The 16,883-nt window shown below is 53.1% G+C and overlaps 2 protein-coding genes across 2 annotated transcripts; one reads left to right on the top strand and one right to left on the bottom strand.

The window, feature by feature from the left end:
- Window positions 1-11,358: 11,358 nt before the first annotated feature.
- Window positions 11,359-13,928, bottom strand: LOC134509158 (tubulin alpha chain-like). Its single transcript, XM_063321641.1, has 3 exons — window positions 13,842-13,928; window positions 13,737-13,759; window positions 11,359-12,028 (listed from the first exon to the last, which is right to left on the bottom strand). Exons 1-3 carry the CDS (start codon window positions 13,926-13,928, stop codon window positions 11,359-11,361), a joined length of 780 nt encoding a protein of 259 aa, XP_063177711.1.
- Window positions 13,929-14,711: 783 nt separating this feature from the next.
- Window positions 14,712-15,534, top strand: LOC134509157 (endoplasmic reticulum chaperone BiP-like). The gene is given in 3 exon segments (XM_063321640.1): window positions 14,712-14,897; window positions 14,900-15,371; window positions 15,374-15,534. Coding segments are annotated over 3 exon segments (819 nt in total).
- The last annotated feature ends 1,349 nt before the right edge of the window (window positions 15,535-16,883 follow it).

Raw genomic sequence — 16,883 nt, 5'->3', positions numbered from 1 at the left:
AATGGGAGCGAGTTCCGGGGGGTGGGGGGTGTCTGCGCATGCGCAGTGCAGCCGTACGGCAGGCGGGCGCCTTCCACGCGCTGTCTGGAGAGACGGGGATTTTGAGGCCTGAATAGCGCTTTCTAAAGAAATCTTTCCACGGTCTTTTCCTAGCCTGAACTCCTTCACCTGAGAAAAAAATCATAGGATCCGTAGAGAGAGAAACAGGCTTTCTTTGCCTTTTAGGAACCGCCTACGGCACAGGCGTTGCCCCTTCTGTATCTATTCACAGCCAGATCTCTCAGAGAACACAAATGGGCTGTTTACACTTCTACAGAATAGCTGCTAAACAGAGGCACATCTCTTTACGCTGAGATGTTGACACTGAGGATACAGAACAGCTAATTAGACTGGCTCTCTGTTTAGACGTAGGTTCTGACGCTGGAATAGCTCTTTATAAATGCGGCTTTTCCAAATCTTTTCCTAGCCTGAGCTCCTTGACAGCGTCCAGAATCAGAGCATCCTTAGAGAGAGCTTGTTATTTGCTGGGGGGCACGGCCATGGGACCCACACAGTCCCCGGGCCATGTTGCCGGTGCCTTCTTCCTACACAAATCCTGCTGCAGCCGCGCACCTGCAGTGCAGCCGGTGCCGAGGGAGAGCGGGCAGCAGGGGACGCTGCTTTGGCCGCAGATCCCACGCCCTCAGCCTCCATCCACACCCTCTCCCTGCCCAGCTGCCGGCACTTGTGCTCTGCTTTCTCTCCACTCTCTCTGACATCAGCCAGGCCAACCTCGCTACAGGGAGGGCTGTTGATAAGGCACAGACATTGGGCAGAGTTCAAGGAAGAGTTCACTTGGAAGAGTTCAAGGCCAGGTTGGACGGGGTTGGGACCAACCTCATCTAGCAGAAGGTCTCCTGGCCAGTGGCGGGGATTGGACTAGATGGACCTTCAAAGGTCCCTTCCAACCTCAAACCATTCCATGAATCTATGATGGGAAGGGTTCAAGGTCGGGTTGGATGGGGCTTGGAGCATCCTGGTCTGGTTGAAGATCTCCCTGTTCGTTGAAGGGGGAAGGGGACGGTTGGGCTTGATGGTCCTTTAAAGATCTCCTCCATCCCAAACCATTCTGTGATTCTATGGTTTTCCAAGCCAGCAAGAGCCCGTTCCCCAGTCCCGAACGCTCATCGTTCATCACCACCCAACAGCGGTGAGGGCAGCGACCAGAGGGGTGGGATGGGGGCTGCTGGGACCCCCAATTTCACTGGGATGGGTCTTCTGCAGACCTTCAGGAGAACCCCAGCGTGGCCTGGGCACATGGGGGCAGCCGTGTGTCAGCCGAGGGTGCCAGCTCAGAGGGTTTCCTCACCTGAGCTGCTGGTGGCTGTGCCAAGAGACACGTGGCTCATGACGGGAGAAGCAGGATGCGACCCCAAAGCCATCGTGTGCTCAGGTAGACCTCTCTCCTTGTGTCCTTCCAGGCAGCAGTCGGTGACGACAGGGGACGACTCTGCCAAAGAGCAGGCTGTGACTGGCCAACAAAAGGGCAAACGCGTGTCCAAAGGCAGAGCAGCAAAGAAGAACCCAGAGCAGGCAGCGAAAACCCTGAGCTCTGGAGGAGGACAAGGAAGAGGAAGACAAGGAGGAGAAGAAGGAGGACAAGCAGAAAAAGAAGGAGCAGGAGGAGAAGGAGCAGGAGGAGAAACAGTGGTGAAAATCCTTGCGGAACGCGCAGTGATGAAGAAGGTGAAGGCCAAGCCAGGAAGCGAAGCCATGACCTTCGTAACACCCATCTAAGTGAGCTCTGAGGCCAGCCTGGGCGAGGAGCCCACCGAGGGGCTCGGACAGCCACTGCTGAGACCCAAAAAAACAAATAAATGAGGTGGAGTCCTGAGGAATCCTGGACAGTGCTGGAATACCCCAAATACCTCTGAGTTTGGCCCAACCAATGGCCGAGGGGACCAGCTCAACACCACCCCGGCACTGAAGAAATGCTCCCTGGGCTGGGGAGACCCTCTTTGGAATCATTAGGAAAGAGCTGAATAAAAACATAGGAGAGATGTGTCAGAAGAGCGTCGACTTTTTTAATTGCTCACAGCTGGAACGGGGAAGAAGGGTTTTACAGTTGGCCATGGCTCTGAGATCAGCCCAGCCTGGTCCTGGAAGCGGGGGGGCCACCTGAGGGACCTTTTCCATGGCCGCTACGGAAAGGAACCTGATTTTGGGGGCAAGAGTGAACGAGCGGGCACTTGGAGCCATGTGGGGAAGATGTGGGTGTCCCTGGAGGAGGAAGCAGAGGATGAGAGGCCTGGAGGGCACCTACCTGCAGGGGCAGTGGAGAGCACCCGAGCTTCCAGCCAGGGCCAGAAGGGACCAGGGAAGGAGACAGAGGAAGGCTGAGCGCCTGGTTGAACCTCATGAGGTTGGCACGGAGCCACTTCTGCAGCCTGCCCAGGTCCCTCGCGATGGTGTCCCCTCCCTTGGGCGTGTCACGCCTCCACTCATCCCGGTGTCCTAAGAAGGTCCTTATTCCAACAGCTGACTGTTTTCCGTTATTCTCCTGCCCAGCACCAGCACCACCGTTAGAAGACTGGCTTCATCTTCCTGAAAACCTCCCCACAGGGACTAGCAGGTCACTATGAGGTTCCCAAGGCCACCTTTTCTGCAGCTTCAGCAAGGCCCTTTCACTCAAGTTCTCCTCCCAGGCAAGTGCCCCAGCCCCTGAGCATTCAAAGGACTCTCCACTGAACTCGCTCCCACTTACACCCATCTTCCTTGCTCTGGGGACTTCTCTCTGCTCTGGCCAGTAGCCCAGCAGCCACCCAGCTGCTCCCTCCCTCCTTCCCTTCCCCAGTGGAGGCCCAACAATTAACACAGTAGCGTACAGATGGTTGTAAGGGACGGACTGTAAATTCCCTGACGAGGGGCAGGAGGCCCTCCAAGCCTTCAATGGAATGCCTCAAACACTCGCAAGGAAATAAATAATGCAGGCCTGGCCTTCAAAGAACTGATAAGGCTCACACTTCTGGCGCCTGAAAGTGTGGGAGAACTGTCTTGTGAAGACAGGATAGCTCTGCCACTCGTGTGGTGAGCTTGCTAGTTCTCAGTTCTCAAGGCCATTGTGTCCGATGAGTGACCTTTGCTTCATTATCCGCGAAATGCATATGAAAGCGCACTCCCCTGCATATGCTAATGAAGATTATAGAGATCATGCTAAACGTGTATGAGTATGGCACTCGTCTCTCCACCCAAATGATGGCACACGTCACCTGGGAAAAGGGAGAAACCTGAGAAGAGGCTGTCCTCAGCAAGGGGGGGTGGACCATGCTAATTCAGCAAACATAAAAGGGGAAATAAGTGCCCCTAGGGGGAACAAAGAAGAAACAATAGAAGAAGATAGTGCCTGGGAAGATTCTTCCCAAGAAAGAAGATTATGCCTGGGAAGAATCCTTGAAAAAGACGCTGGAACCAGGACTGGCGCTCTCTTTATCTCTGTCTTTTTCTCCATCTTTTCCTTTCTCTATCCCTCACTTTCTCTTTTCTCTTAGAATTGTTAAGTAACGGTTAGACGACCTTAAGTGGGACCTTAAGTACCACTTACCATAAGTTGTCCTATACCTGTTGTTAAGTAACACAATGCACACCTCACCACTTGCCATAATTTGTTGTATACCTAACCAATTATCGTGGACTTGTTAAGACCTATACTAACCATTTTGGTAAGCCAATAAATGTTTCTATATGGACCTTGAGATTTATCTCACCTTAGTCCGCACCGTTGAGAATTTACGAATCTGAAGTCACTTACCCCCCTCTTTACTGGGAGTGGGATGTGACAGTGGTCTAACGAGTGCTGAGCCGGGGGAGACAATTGTGCGCCTCACTCTTTTGGCAAGGCTCCTCTTTCTGTGCTCCAGGACACTGCTGGCCGACTTTGCTACCACTTTGCATGGTGGGCCCATGGTTTGCCTTCTGTCCCCCAGCACCACCAGGGCCTTCTCTGCAGAGCTACTCCCCAGCCAGGAAGTCCACAGGCCCTGCAACTGCAGGCTGCCAGGCTGGGCCAGCTGCAGCGTCTGGCCTTTGTCCTTCTTGTACCTGATGAAGCTCCTGACAGGACAGTCACCCCACCTGTCAGGTTTCCCCTCAGTGGCATCCCTAAGACATAGGAACGGTCCTCCCCATTTAGTGCCATCGACAAATGCCAGGAGAGTTGCCTCCTCCGGGTCACGCGTGCAGGTGTTAAACTGCACAGAGCCCAGCAGAGTCCCCTCTGCAGCCCCCCAACGCCCCAGTATGTCCCAGTGGCCTCAAGGTAGGGGATGAGCCCTTCGCCACTGCTCCCTCAGCCTGATCATGCAACTGCTGTTTTACCCATCTCTTTCTCTGCCCATCCAGGCTGTAATACCCTACCTTGGCTAAAAGAGTATTGAGGGAGATCATGCAAAGCGTTTTGCTGAAGCTGACCCACGCTATCACAGAATGGTAGGGGTTGGAAGGGGCCGCTAGAGATCATCTCTAGTCCAACCTCCCTGACAAAACGTAGGTTCACCTGCAGGAGGTTGCACAGCATTGTGTCCAGGCGGGTTTGGAAGATCTCCAGAGAAGGAGACTCCACCACCTCTCTGGGCAGCCTCTACCAGCGCTGTCACCATCCCTCTCACATTGCAGCTTCCTTCAGAGCCGTGACGCTGCGCCCTCTCAAAGCAGCCCACCTAGGTCCATCCCATCTGTCCGCCTTTGGCCCTTCTGCCCTTGCAGCGCTCTAGGATAACCTTTGGGACGTCCTTAGCTGTCCCCTCCCAGAGCTTCTGGGGTTTCCTCACTGTTCTGCTCCTTTCAGAGCAGGAGGAAAGGGCAGGACCTTTTCACAGCTCTCTCTGCAGGACGTGGCGCTGGGCACGGAGGGCTCTCCAGAGGACAGCAGCTGCTCCGCAAAAGCCAGCCCAGCCAGCGAAGGTGGGCAGGTGCACAGGCGGCATCTGCAGGCTGGCCAGGCAGAAGGCAACGTGACTGCCGGGTGCCCTGTCAGCCACGTGACCCTGTGCCGCACAAGGTGCGGGAACGGAACAAAGAGAAGCAGTTCACAGAAGCAGTCCAACAAGCAGGTGAAAAAGTACCTAATTGGTCAAAAGTCCTAGAATGTAGAATGTTTTCACCACGGGTGACCCTGCTCCCCATAGATAGCTGGACTGAGCGGTGCCACCGGCAGGTAGCTCTGGATGGCCCCGCGAATCCCTGGGAATGGAGGGAAACGCTCAGCATAGTACTGCCCTCTTTCTGCCTCCTTCTGGATGCTGCTTGCGGGTTCACGGTGGGTCTCCTCAGCGTCAGCTACCGGAGATTCTGCGTAAGCCTTTGGGCAAGGGCGTTTCCCGCAGCTCAGTGCTCTCCTTTCTCCCTCCTCCAGGCAGCCGCATCTGTCACCGCAGCTCCGGAGGACTTTGTGAGACCTGAGCAGCTGGATGGCACAAACTGCTTTAAATGCAGCCAGTAAGACGATCACTAAGGACATGTTAATACTAGATCCTGTCTTAAGGTTTTGCATGCGATGGAGCATGAGTTAGCTGTTCCCGTAGGTTGCACGCACAATAATGAGACACACCTTTTTTAAAATATGGTATGGTGGTACTGAATAATCTTAAAATAGCGTAAGGATGTGTGAGACGTGAAAGGTTGTCTGGCTTTCTGGGGGGAAAAAAGGGTGCGTTTCACGGGCGCCTTCCGGCATGTGTCTCTGTGCTTGTTTTCAAGGTGTTACAAGATGGTTGCCGCCTCCAAGAGGTTCACATTCCATCGTGTGCCCAAGGTTCTCACACTGTGCCGGAAAAGGTTTGGAGGTTTCACCTGCAGGAAGATCAGAAAGGTGCGTACAGACTTGGAGCGCAGCTTTCTCTTCCTGGAAAGCAGTGCACTCTTTCTCAAGCTTTTCCTGTTGAGTTTTGTGTGTTCCCTCCTGGAGAGAGGAGAGTTCCCGTGGGAAGACAAGCATGCACTCTGCTGTGATGGAGCTGCTTTGGCCGAGAACAGTTTCCTGCCGCCCAAGCCATACATGTTGCTTTAGGGAAAATACGGGGATCGTTTCTCAGCCCTCTTGGTCTCTCTGCAGGTTGTGAAGTATCCTGAGTGCTTGGATCATCGCCCATACTTCGCCCATACTTCGCCCATACTTCGCCCAGGGCTACAGTGGGTGGCCTCCTGCCTCCTTCCCAGAGAAATAAGCATCTCCTTGACCCCGTGCTGCCCTGTCTGCGCCAGGAGCTGGAGGCAGTATTTCGGGAACAGTGGTGGCTGGCAACAGGAGCAGAAAGCCAGATCCTGCAGGCCCTGTGCTTCTGCGGGCTGGAGGAGGAGGCCATGGTCCAGCAGATTTAGGCTGGCCTGCAGGAACATGCGGCGCCACTGGTCCATGGCCTCGTCGATGTCATCGTGCAGCAGTGCAGCGAGGAGGCCCGAAGGATGCTGCGCACCCTTGCTGCTGGGGAGGAGGAGGACAACGGCCATGCGGCCAGCCCCAGCCCCACCAGCCCCAGCCCCACCAGCTCCAGCAGCTCCCCAGAGGAGACTCCTGCCCCACAGCTGGCCTCCTCCAGCAGCCCTGCGGACTCCGGCGTGGAGGAGCACCCCAGCATATCACAAGCCACTCTGCACAGGGCTCCCGGCTGCCCCCCGTCTGCCCCCATCCCTGCGGAGCAGGGGCACCGTCAGGAGGAGCCAGGGGAGGCGACGGTGGCAGGTCCCTCTGCCCAGGGCGGCAGCCGCAGCCCCTCCACTCCCAGCTGGAGCAGGAACCACTTGCCCGGGGGGCCCCGGTGCCCCCAGAAGAGGAAGGCCCTCAGCCTTCCGGACTCTCCCCAGCCCTGCAAGAGGCCACGCCATCAGCGCCACTAGCGGAGCTCCAGCAACCCTCCCTTCCCCAGAGAGGAAAATAACCCATTTCCACAACACAATCTCTGCGTGCTGCTTTCTGCCCCTTCTCCTGCTGCCTCTCCCTGTCCCCACTGCAGGTGGCACCAGCCTGCTGGAGGGCACGGCCACGGGCCCCCACAGTCCCCGGGCCATGTTGCCGGTGCCTTCTTCCTACACAAATCTTGCTGCAGCCGCGCACCTGCAGCGCAGCCGGTGCCGAGGGAGAGCGGGAAGCAGGGGAAGCTGCTTTGGCCGCAGATCCCACGCCCTCAGCCTCCATCCACACCCTCTCTCTGCACCTGAAATGCCTTACGTCTGGGGACACTGACCACAGACCGAGGCTGGATGGCACTGGCTGAGGAAGGCAGGACCCGCTTCACGTGCCCCGCCATTATGCACATCATGCAGAAACCTTGCTGACGACCTGAAGAGGGAGGGATGGAGGGAGGGAGGGAGGGTAGGAGGGAAACAAGCTTCTCAGGGCAGCAAAATATCCATAGCAACGGGAAACCTCATGGAGATCTTGAAGTTAGAAGAACAGTCTCCACTGCTCTTCTTGCGAGCTGCCAATGTCCCAACAAGCCCGGGACATTTTAATGCATAGAAGACCTTCTTCAGAGGGACGCTGAACTAACAGAAGGTTTCTGTGCAATACGCAAAAAGAGTTTAACTTGCAGAAATAGGGAACGAGACCCGTGGCGAGAAAGAGGCGCCTTTCTGGGGATGAACCCACCCTGAAGATGGGAGAAGCGGTTTCTAGGCTTGAGTGTTCAAAGAACACCCGCTTTGGGGCTTTCCAAAGAAGGGCTGCTTTTCTCCCAAATCAAATCCCAGAGACTGGGAAGCCTTGGGAAGTGCCCAAGAGATTTGCAAGGAGATGGTCCCAAAAGTACTCACGCTGTGGGCTGCGCTCACGAGAGAGCAGGTAGTTGGCCAGAGCGGGGTGTACGTCAGGCACTACAGCACACAGGTGAGGAAGCATGTATTGCCCAGGCTGTGGAGTGCCGCTCCAGCTCCCTGTCTTTCTGCCAGTCCATGCAAGTCTTCTCCGGGGGAAGGAGGATCCTTTGCGGGGGAGCCACTCCCTCGGGAGTGACTGCAGGGGAATGACATTTGAGAAGCGATGAGACCCCAGTGGGACTTTCACTCCTTCCCGCTCTTCTGGCACCTCCCTCACAGGCTAACGTGACCGTAAGTGTTCCGGTGGAAAACAAAGCAAGCGGTGGGTCGAGCTCTGAAGTGCAGACACTCACCTGCAAACCGAGCTCTAACTCTGGCAGCTGCTGTTGACAGGATGCCGCTGCCCTCTCCAGAGTGGAATCCCTTCCCTGACACATATCCTGGCACTCTGAGGTTACTTCCTTCAATTGGTGTTCCCTACGCAGGGGGAAAAAAAAAGAAAAAAGTTTTTTCCCAATTGTCACTACTGCAGATAAGGTCTGGCTTTAGGTAACACACAGCTGAGAATACGATCATCACAGCAACATTCACTGGCAATCTGAAATACTGCTCTGAGTCACTATGGACCATTTTCATGACGTGAAGTTTTGAACGTTCCTTTAGCGGTTAGTAGGCGACGTAGCCCAAATGTAAAACTACAACAACAACAACCACCACTTTTAACAGTCTGCTTGACATGAACCTTTTTGCATTCGTTGTGTGTATTTCAAGGCATCTAAAGAAAGAATAATGCTACCTTCTTCTAATTAGCTCAAGCACCTGAGGTTAATTGATGGCATATGACACATGAACAGAGAGAAGCAGTTAAGGTTTTGACAGAGGTGGTGAATGCATTTGTTTCAATTTTGTAAGTCTTCTGAGGGTAAAACAAGCCTATCAAATTTCAAAACATTTTGCTAGAAAAAAGCAGAAAAAAAGACACAGGAATAATTTTAAAAGTTCTTGTTGTTAATATATTGTCTGAAATTTCCCTCCTCCATAGTCTTACCCTGCGGGCTTTCTCATTTCTAAAATAAATACTCACTTACTCAACCCCAAAATACTCAGTACATCTCCAAAAAGAAGAACAAACACTGCAGGGATGAATGCGGCACGTTGAGGGCCTGGATCCCAGCATGCCGTCTTTTGTGCAGGTTTGAACGGTTTTTAACCACCACACCCCCCGCCCAACTTCCAGACATTTTGGGGCCGTGAGCCGCCTCTTCTGGGGGAACTCCGCGTAACCCCCACATGCCCCCCTCGCCTGCTCCTCCGCCGTGGGGGCCGGGGGATGGAGAGCCGGGGAGAGAAGAGGTGGGCGGAGGGGGAATGGCGGGGGCAGCTGAGCCGGCAGGACCTGCCCATCCCAGCCACCGCCGTCTCGCCCAAGCAGGCCTTCGCCACCAGCCAGAGCGGCCTGGAGCATCGGCGAGCTGTCCTGGAGCCAGAGAACCTGGACCAAACGCTCTTCTTGCACCAAAACTTGCATATTTTAGAATCAATCAGGAACAGCAATGAGGCGCGGAGCAGGAATCTCCATGCCCAGCCATTCCGGGGGTCGGCGGGGGTTTAAATCCAGACCCGTGGCAGGGATTTGGGATGCCGAGTATTTTGCCAAATTCCTGCGGTTTTGGCATTGCTTTGGCAGCGAGGAGGCGTGAACACGCCGCTGCCTTCTGGCACTTGCTCTCTCACCCTGCCTCCGGAGCCAAACTGCTCAAAACTCATCCCTTTCTATGGAATTAGAAAATCACTCAGCGCTGCAACTTCCCACCTCCTTTTCTTTTCTGAAAAGGAAACAGCCCCCAGTTTTTTTTGGTTAAAAACTCCCAGTCCTCCCAGCTGGCAGGGCTGCTGCTGACTCCGGCCTCACTGGGAGGCCCGTCTTCGATTTCGGGAGGCAGCCGGTTTCCCTTTGGAATCGTTAAGGGCTAGAGAAAAATGTTACTCTGAGGTCTATTTTTAAAAATACAAGCCTTGAGAAGCCAAAGGAGAACGTTCCCACCCACCTTCTGCTTTGGGGAAAGGAGTTTGTGGAGGCCCAGACCTGAGCATTGGGCCTTTCAAGAGAAAAACGGAACCAAACTATAGATTTTTTTTTTCTACTGGACGTGAATATTCTACAAAAATTAAACAAACTCATTCATGAATTTGGTGGCCCGGAAACAAAAAAAATCAGCCTTTTTTATACTGTCGGTAGAGACAAGACACCTTTCTTCCCATTTCCTTCCTTCAACTAATCGAACCCTCCATGCTCCCTCCCAACCGCCACGTTAATTTATGCAAATAAGCACCAATTAATAAAATAAACACGCAACGGGCGCTTTACATATGATCGAGACACCTCATGGCCACCCAACAGCTTTAACCACCCCGATTCTGCTGCCCCAGAAGCAGCGGAACGAGTTTTAAATCATTGAATTATCGCGCAAAGAGCTAGAGCGGGGCAAGAACTTTAAAACTGACGAACCAAATTTAATAAGTAAACAAAAAACCACACGTGAAAACTAACCTTATCTCTATCAAAAGGGTGCTGCAGTCCACATCTTAAACGCTGCACACGACCATCAGGGAAAAACGTTGTTAGATATGATGAACGTTTTGGGGCGATTTCCCCTATTCCCTCTCTTTTTAGAGCGGGGGCGACAGCGTGTTCTCGAATCCTCAAAGCCCAGCCGCTGCCCAGATGTGGAGAAAAAGGTGGGTTTTTTTAAGAGAAACAGTAAAAACTGGCCTCGTGGTTGGTTTGGTGTCAGTTCCCGGGTGTTACGGGAGGAGGTCAGCGGAATGCCGGGGGTTTGTGGCTTCGCCACCCTTTAAAAACGCTCCCAGGGACCTTTTAAACATCTTGTGGGCGATGGAGTTTTATGTGGGTGTTTCGCCCCTGGATCTTCTCAAACACCCTGAAAGTTAGAAAAGACAGGGATTTTTAAGTCTTTTTTTTTTTTTTTTGTTAAATTTGTTAGACCAAGCTTCGTTATTCCTACTTTTGGGAATTCTTATGCTTTGCTGCATAGTTTGACAGAATTTTGGACGTTGGTGGTTCAACAAGGCAGATCGTGGGGGATTAGAATTAGAGTTTTTTGCGACAGAGGTACCGCGTTTTACCAGCCCAACCCCACCCGGGTGGACTCTGAAAACTAAACAGTCGAAAAAAAACACTTTAGTTCGACTGGGAGAACCAGACCTTGAAAGAAAAACCGTATTATTTCTCTATTTTAAGCAGAAAGCGCTTTCCTCCCCCAAAATCTAACCAAAATGTGGAATTCCGAAGAAACGAAGCGGCGCGGCCGCTCCGTTTCTACCACCAAAAAATGACAAATATTTCTGTGAACCAAATCCGCTGTTGAGACACGGTTTTAGTCTGCATCTGCTGGGAGGAAAACCAGGACCATTTAATAAGGGAAACGCAGCAGTAAAATATCCAAGGGGCACATCAACGAGGATTCTCTCCCCCAGCGCACAAGCAAGCTGAAGTGTTTGAAGCAGATGTTTTGTGGACGTGCTACAGCGACAGAAAGAACCCAGCATTTAGTATTCCTCCCCTTCCTCCTCTCTCTCCCCTTCCACTGAATCCACCCCCAGCTCCTCAAAATCCTTCTCCAGGGCAGCCATGTCCTCCCGGGCCTCTGAGAGCTCCCCCTCCTCCATGCCCTCCCCCACGTACCAGTGCACGAACACCCGCTTGGCATACATCACGTCAAAGTTGTGGTCCAGGAGGGCCCAGGCCTCGGCAATGCCCGTGGTGTTGCTCAGCACACACACAGCGCGCTGCACCTTGCCCAGGTGCCCCCCGGGCACAACCGTGGGCGGCTGGTAGTTGATGCCCACCTTGAAACCTGTGGGGCACCAGTCCACAAACTGGATGCTACGCTTGCTTTTGATGGTGGCGATGGCGGCCTTGACATCCTTGGGCACCACGTCCCCGCGGTACAGCAGGCAGCATGCCATGTACTTGCCGTGCCGCGGGTCACACTTTACCACCTGGTTGGCCAGCTCCAAGCAGGCGTTGGTGATCTCGGCCACCAACAGCTGCTCATGATAAGCCTTCTTGGCCGAGATGACGGGGGCGTAGGCAGCCAGTGGGACGTGGGTGTGAGGGTATGGCACCAGCTTGGTCTGGAACTCCGCCAGGTTGACACTGAGGGCCCCATCGAAGCACAGGGAGGCCGTGATGGAAGACACGATCTGGCTGACGATCGTCCCAGCCAAGGGGGACGAGCTGGGGGACCCCCACCCCACCTCTGCCCTCGGCAGCGGGGCCAGGACGGACCCTCCCCGCAGAGAGAAGGGGCCTGGCGCGGATTTCATCTCGAGCCCTCTTCCTCAGCCCAAAGCCACACAACTCCCTCTCTTTCTCAGCCCCCAAACCAGCCACGCCAGCCCCTTTGCCAGCCCCGCCAGCAGGAGTCCCGCTCTCCCTGGCAGGCCCCAAACCAGCTCCCCCCTCTGCTTCCTCAGCCCCTCTGCAGCCCCCCTGGCCAACACTGAGGGAGCGCAGCCACCCCACAGCACCCCAAACCCCCCAGGACATAGGCAACCCGTGGGGAGCCGGGCCCAGCCACCCCCCTCACACCCGCCAAGGCCCCCCCTCAGGCCTCCCGTGCCCCCAGCCCCACTCAGGGCCCTCCCGCCCCACCCCACCACCCCTCGGGGCCGCCCACACACCTTGACGCGCTCCAGCTGCCTCACCACGTGCTCGCAGGAGCCCCGCGGGCCCGGCCCGACCCACCACCCGTCCGCCGAGCCACGCTTTCCCCCCAGACCACCCCGCATTCATTTCTAGGTGGCTGCCATTCTCCCCCGGCCCCCTCAGCTTCCGGAGCGCCCCGGCCCAGCCCGGCTCAGCTCCAAGAAGATCAGCCAGATGCAAAAGCTACCACCACCGAGCACCAAGTTCTTCAGAATGTTGTGTAGAACGTAGGAGGTCGGCAACGCTCCATGACAGCGCTTCGCTGGGCATTTCGGCACATTTCTAGCCAACTTTGACTCAAAAAACGTGCCGTTGAGGACTGGCCGAGCCACTGGGACAAGGTCAACGTCAGCTGCAAGGGCCTACGCAGCCTGGGCCTTGCACCAACCACACGCTGACTCCTCAACAGGGGTTCCCTTGTCCCCGCTTTTCCCAGAGTTTGCTCTTCTTCCAATGGCTGGGCGCACATTTTAGTCTTTCATCAGCCAAAACCCCCCAAATCCCTGGCCATTCTGCCCGGAAGGTATCACAAAAAACACCCGAGAGGTAAATCATTCCGCCAAGACCATCCTTTAGCCTTTCTTGCCATCCTCAAGTATTTTGAATTGTGCATTTTTAACGCTTAGATTAAGTTTATACCCCAAACAATGTCGCACAATCAAATCAGGTCGTGGGTTTAGGAGGAACTTAAACCGCAACTCCAAAGTGATTAACAGGTTAAGTATTTCCCATAAATTCCACCAACAGGCCCCTGGAACCTTTACCAAGTCTGTTACCAATAGTGTTAATTACCACCAAACCCATTCCTGCTGCGTTATCTGAATAGAATTGGGGGTATTTTAAGGGAGGTGTGATGCTGAGCGCCTAAAGTGGTGACCGGTGGCTCACAGAAGCCATTCCAGCACGGGATTTTTGCTGAATACACTCAAAAATCACGAAAATCACCACCCACCTCCTTCCCTGCTGGCAAATTCGTTGTCATGGATGGTACCAAGATGTTTACCAGTAACTATTTTTGAGAAAGAAAATAATTTACAGCTTTAAAATCAGTTATGACAGGAAACTAGGACAAAACATAGAAATAACCTTGTAGTTTTCAGCCCCCCCAATCCTTCTCTCTTTGTCTCAGAAAGAAAGACCAAAAAAAAGTCAAAAATGCGCCTTTCTTACTTTAAAAACTAGGACTTGATTTCAGTTTAGTTACACCTCAGTAAATCTGTGCAAATGTGTGCAAGTTCTCTGAAACGTTGAGGCCACTCGTCGTGTTGAGTACTATTTATCCTAAATTCTAAATTCAAAGTTGCCCCTAAGTGATACAAACCGTGTTAATTTGTGACATGAAACGGGAGAAGAAAGCTTTGCACTCTATTTTGATTTCTTTCTCATTGGAAATAATGCCATGAGCCATCTTCTTGAGTATGAGCTCTGTTTCTACAGATCTGAATAAGAGAGCCCTCAACCATAATCAGTTCACAAACGGAGTTGAGACCGGGCAGCATTTCCAGCTAAGGCAGTTCCAAGCAAACAAAAGAGACGAAGAGACGTTACAGGACACCAGCAGGGAAGGGGCTTAAAAAGAGGCCTCTTTGGTTGTCCCAGTGCTGCTGGAGCGTTCCTCTTCTTTTCTTAAAACAGTCGTTTTTCTCCGTTCCTCCTCGAAAATAACTTTTAATTGCTCCTACCCTCTGAAGAGTGTGACTGCTGCAGAATTAACCACTGTGATGAGTCCCTCTCTTAGGCTGAGCCCAGCCTCAGTGTCTGGGGTTGCTCCTGCCGTGCCATGTCTCACCTGTGCTGCGCTGCTCCCTGCGTTTACTTCTGAGGGGTTCTGGTGCTGCAGCGAAGGAAGGTGCTCTGGGGAGCCATGGAAAGCAGAAACACCGTAGGGAGGTTGGGAGCATGGGAGGACGCAGTCTAGGTGACACCACTTTTCATAGTCCTCAGAAAGAAAGCGAGGAAGCTTTCTGTCCTGTTAAAATCTTAGCTCCTGGTTGAACCTGCTTCCTGCTTTGCTCTCCTCTGTGACCAGGTGCAACCCCCTGTGCAGTATCTCTTAGCCCAAAGACAATGCTGAGTTTGGGCTCTTGCCCTGGGAATCAGAGGAAAAAGTTCTTTTCCTCCTATTTGCAAGCCACTTAGTTCTCATCTCCTGCGGTTGGTCGGTGGCGGATGGTATGGGCAAGCGGTCTGCATGAGGCACCTCCTGTTGGTGCTGCTGCTGCTGGGTGCCGTATGGGCAGACGACAAGGAGGAGGAGGAGGACGTGGGCACGGTGGTGGGCATCGACCTGGGCACCACCTATTCCTGTGTGGGCATCTTCAAGAATGGCCGGCTGGAAATCATCTCCAATGACCAGGGGAACCGTATCACGCCGTCCTATCCTACGTGGCATTCACGCCCGATGGGGAGCGCTTGATCGGGGACGCCACCAAGAACCAGCTTACATCCAAACCCGAGAACACTGTGTTTGATGCCAAGCGGCTCATCGGCTGCACCTGGAATGGCCCTTCCGTGCAGCAGGACATTGAGTACCTGCCATTCAAGGCCGTTGAGCAGAAAGCCAAGCCCCATATTCAAGTCGATGTTGGAGGTGGACAGACAAAAATCTTTGCTCTTGAAGAAATTTCTGCTATGGTCCTGACAAAGATGAAGGAAACTGCAGAGGCTTACCTGGGGAAGAAAGTTACCCATGCTGTTGTTACTGTGCCAGCCCACTTCAATGATGCTCAGCGTCAGGCTACAAAGGATGCTGGTACCTTTGCTGGGCTGAATGTGATGAGAATCATCAATGAGCCAACGGCTGCTGCCATTGCTTATGGACTGGACAAGAGCGAGGTCGAGAAGAACATCCTGGGTTTGACCTGGGTGGTGGAACACTCACCCTCCTCACCATTGACAATGGAGTCTTTGAAGTTGTGGCTACTAATTGTGGATGCCGAAGGACCTGCGGACGCGGCACCCGGAACGAGCCCTGGAGTTCTGATCGCTCTCACTGGCGGCAAACCGTGGGATAAATAAACAAGCCCTAGCTACACAGCACCTGGGCCATGATAAGAGGAAGAAAAGGAGAGAGCGCTGAAGGCCAGCCGGGTTGCTAAAGATGACTAGCTTGTCTTGGTTTACACCATGTATGGTATGTGGTATGTGTGCTATGTGCTGTGTAATCACGTGATAAGGATGTAGCAGTGGGAAATTGCTAGCTCTGTTGCAGAGGGTATTTAAGGAGGCTGCTGCCTAAAATAAAGCGATTTCGTTTGTGCACCGAACGGAGTCCATGCCTAATTGCCACAAATGGTGCCCCGTGTGAGACGGAACGATTAATGAGGTTTGACCAGTGGCGAGCCCCACAGAACTTAAGTGCTGCTGAAAGGAAGCAGGAGCCGGCTTCAATCACCTCGTCAAGAGAGGTGAGCTGTGGGGAGCTATGGGGAGTAACAAATCTTCAGAAGAAAAATCGGGACTAGGGCTAATGGAGGGACTCTTGCGGAAACATCACGTATATACGAGCCTCCAGACCTTAAAAAAGATACTGAAATGGGTCTCTGTTAATTGCGATGGTGTCAGTGCAATCGCTATTTTTAGTATAAAAATGTGGGACGCAGGAGGGGTTAAACTTTGGGCCAGAGCCACGAAGGTGGACAAGGTTGCCCCAGGTAGATAGACCAGGGTGGGCCGTAGAACCAATGGAAGTCCTGAAATATTGGGGGAGTTTTCACCAGCCGACACGCTTACGCTCTCGGGAACGGCTCGCCCGTGCAGGGCGTATGGCTGGCTGTTCGTTGTTTGTCTATAAGATCATGGTTGATCAGGAGAAGGAGCTGAGCCAAAATCTATAGGATGCTCTGTAGGAAAATGAGGAACTTCAGGGTGAGCTCTTGTTGCAAAGGCAAACTTTTATGTCAGTTGTAAGTGATGAAAAAAAAAAAGAAAGAAAAAACAAAAAAAAAGAAAAAAGAAAACAAAAGAAAAAAAAAGAGAAAAAAAAGAAAAAAGAAAAAAAAAGAAAAAAAGAAAAAGAGAAACCCAAACAGGAACAATTAGACGGGGAATGTGCCACATTAGCACAAAAGTATGCCATACGCGCTACGAGAAAGCAGCAGAAAAAGAGAAATAGGACACCTGATTCAAAGCAGTACCATAGAGATATGTTTTTGTGTTTTTCCTATATGTTATTGCATGCCCTGGTAAATTACTCTGTGTTATACCCTGCGAGACTAAATGGACCCCAGCACCCCTCTGCACAATACCCTGCGGCTCCAGGATAGCCCAATTGCTGTATTTTGGTGCCTGTCCCCCGAAAGTTGTTCAAACACAAAGGGGGAACCGAGGCTTTGGCTCAGCCAGGAGCCCACAGATACTACGG

Source organism: Chroicocephalus ridibundus, unplaced genomic scaffold, assembly GCF_963924245.1.
Source record: "Chroicocephalus ridibundus unplaced genomic scaffold, bChrRid1.1 SCAFFOLD_274, whole genome shotgun sequence".
NCBI lineage: Eukaryota > Metazoa > Chordata > Aves > Charadriiformes > Laridae > Chroicocephalus > Chroicocephalus ridibundus.
This window is presented reverse-complemented; position numbering and strand designations above follow the sequence as displayed.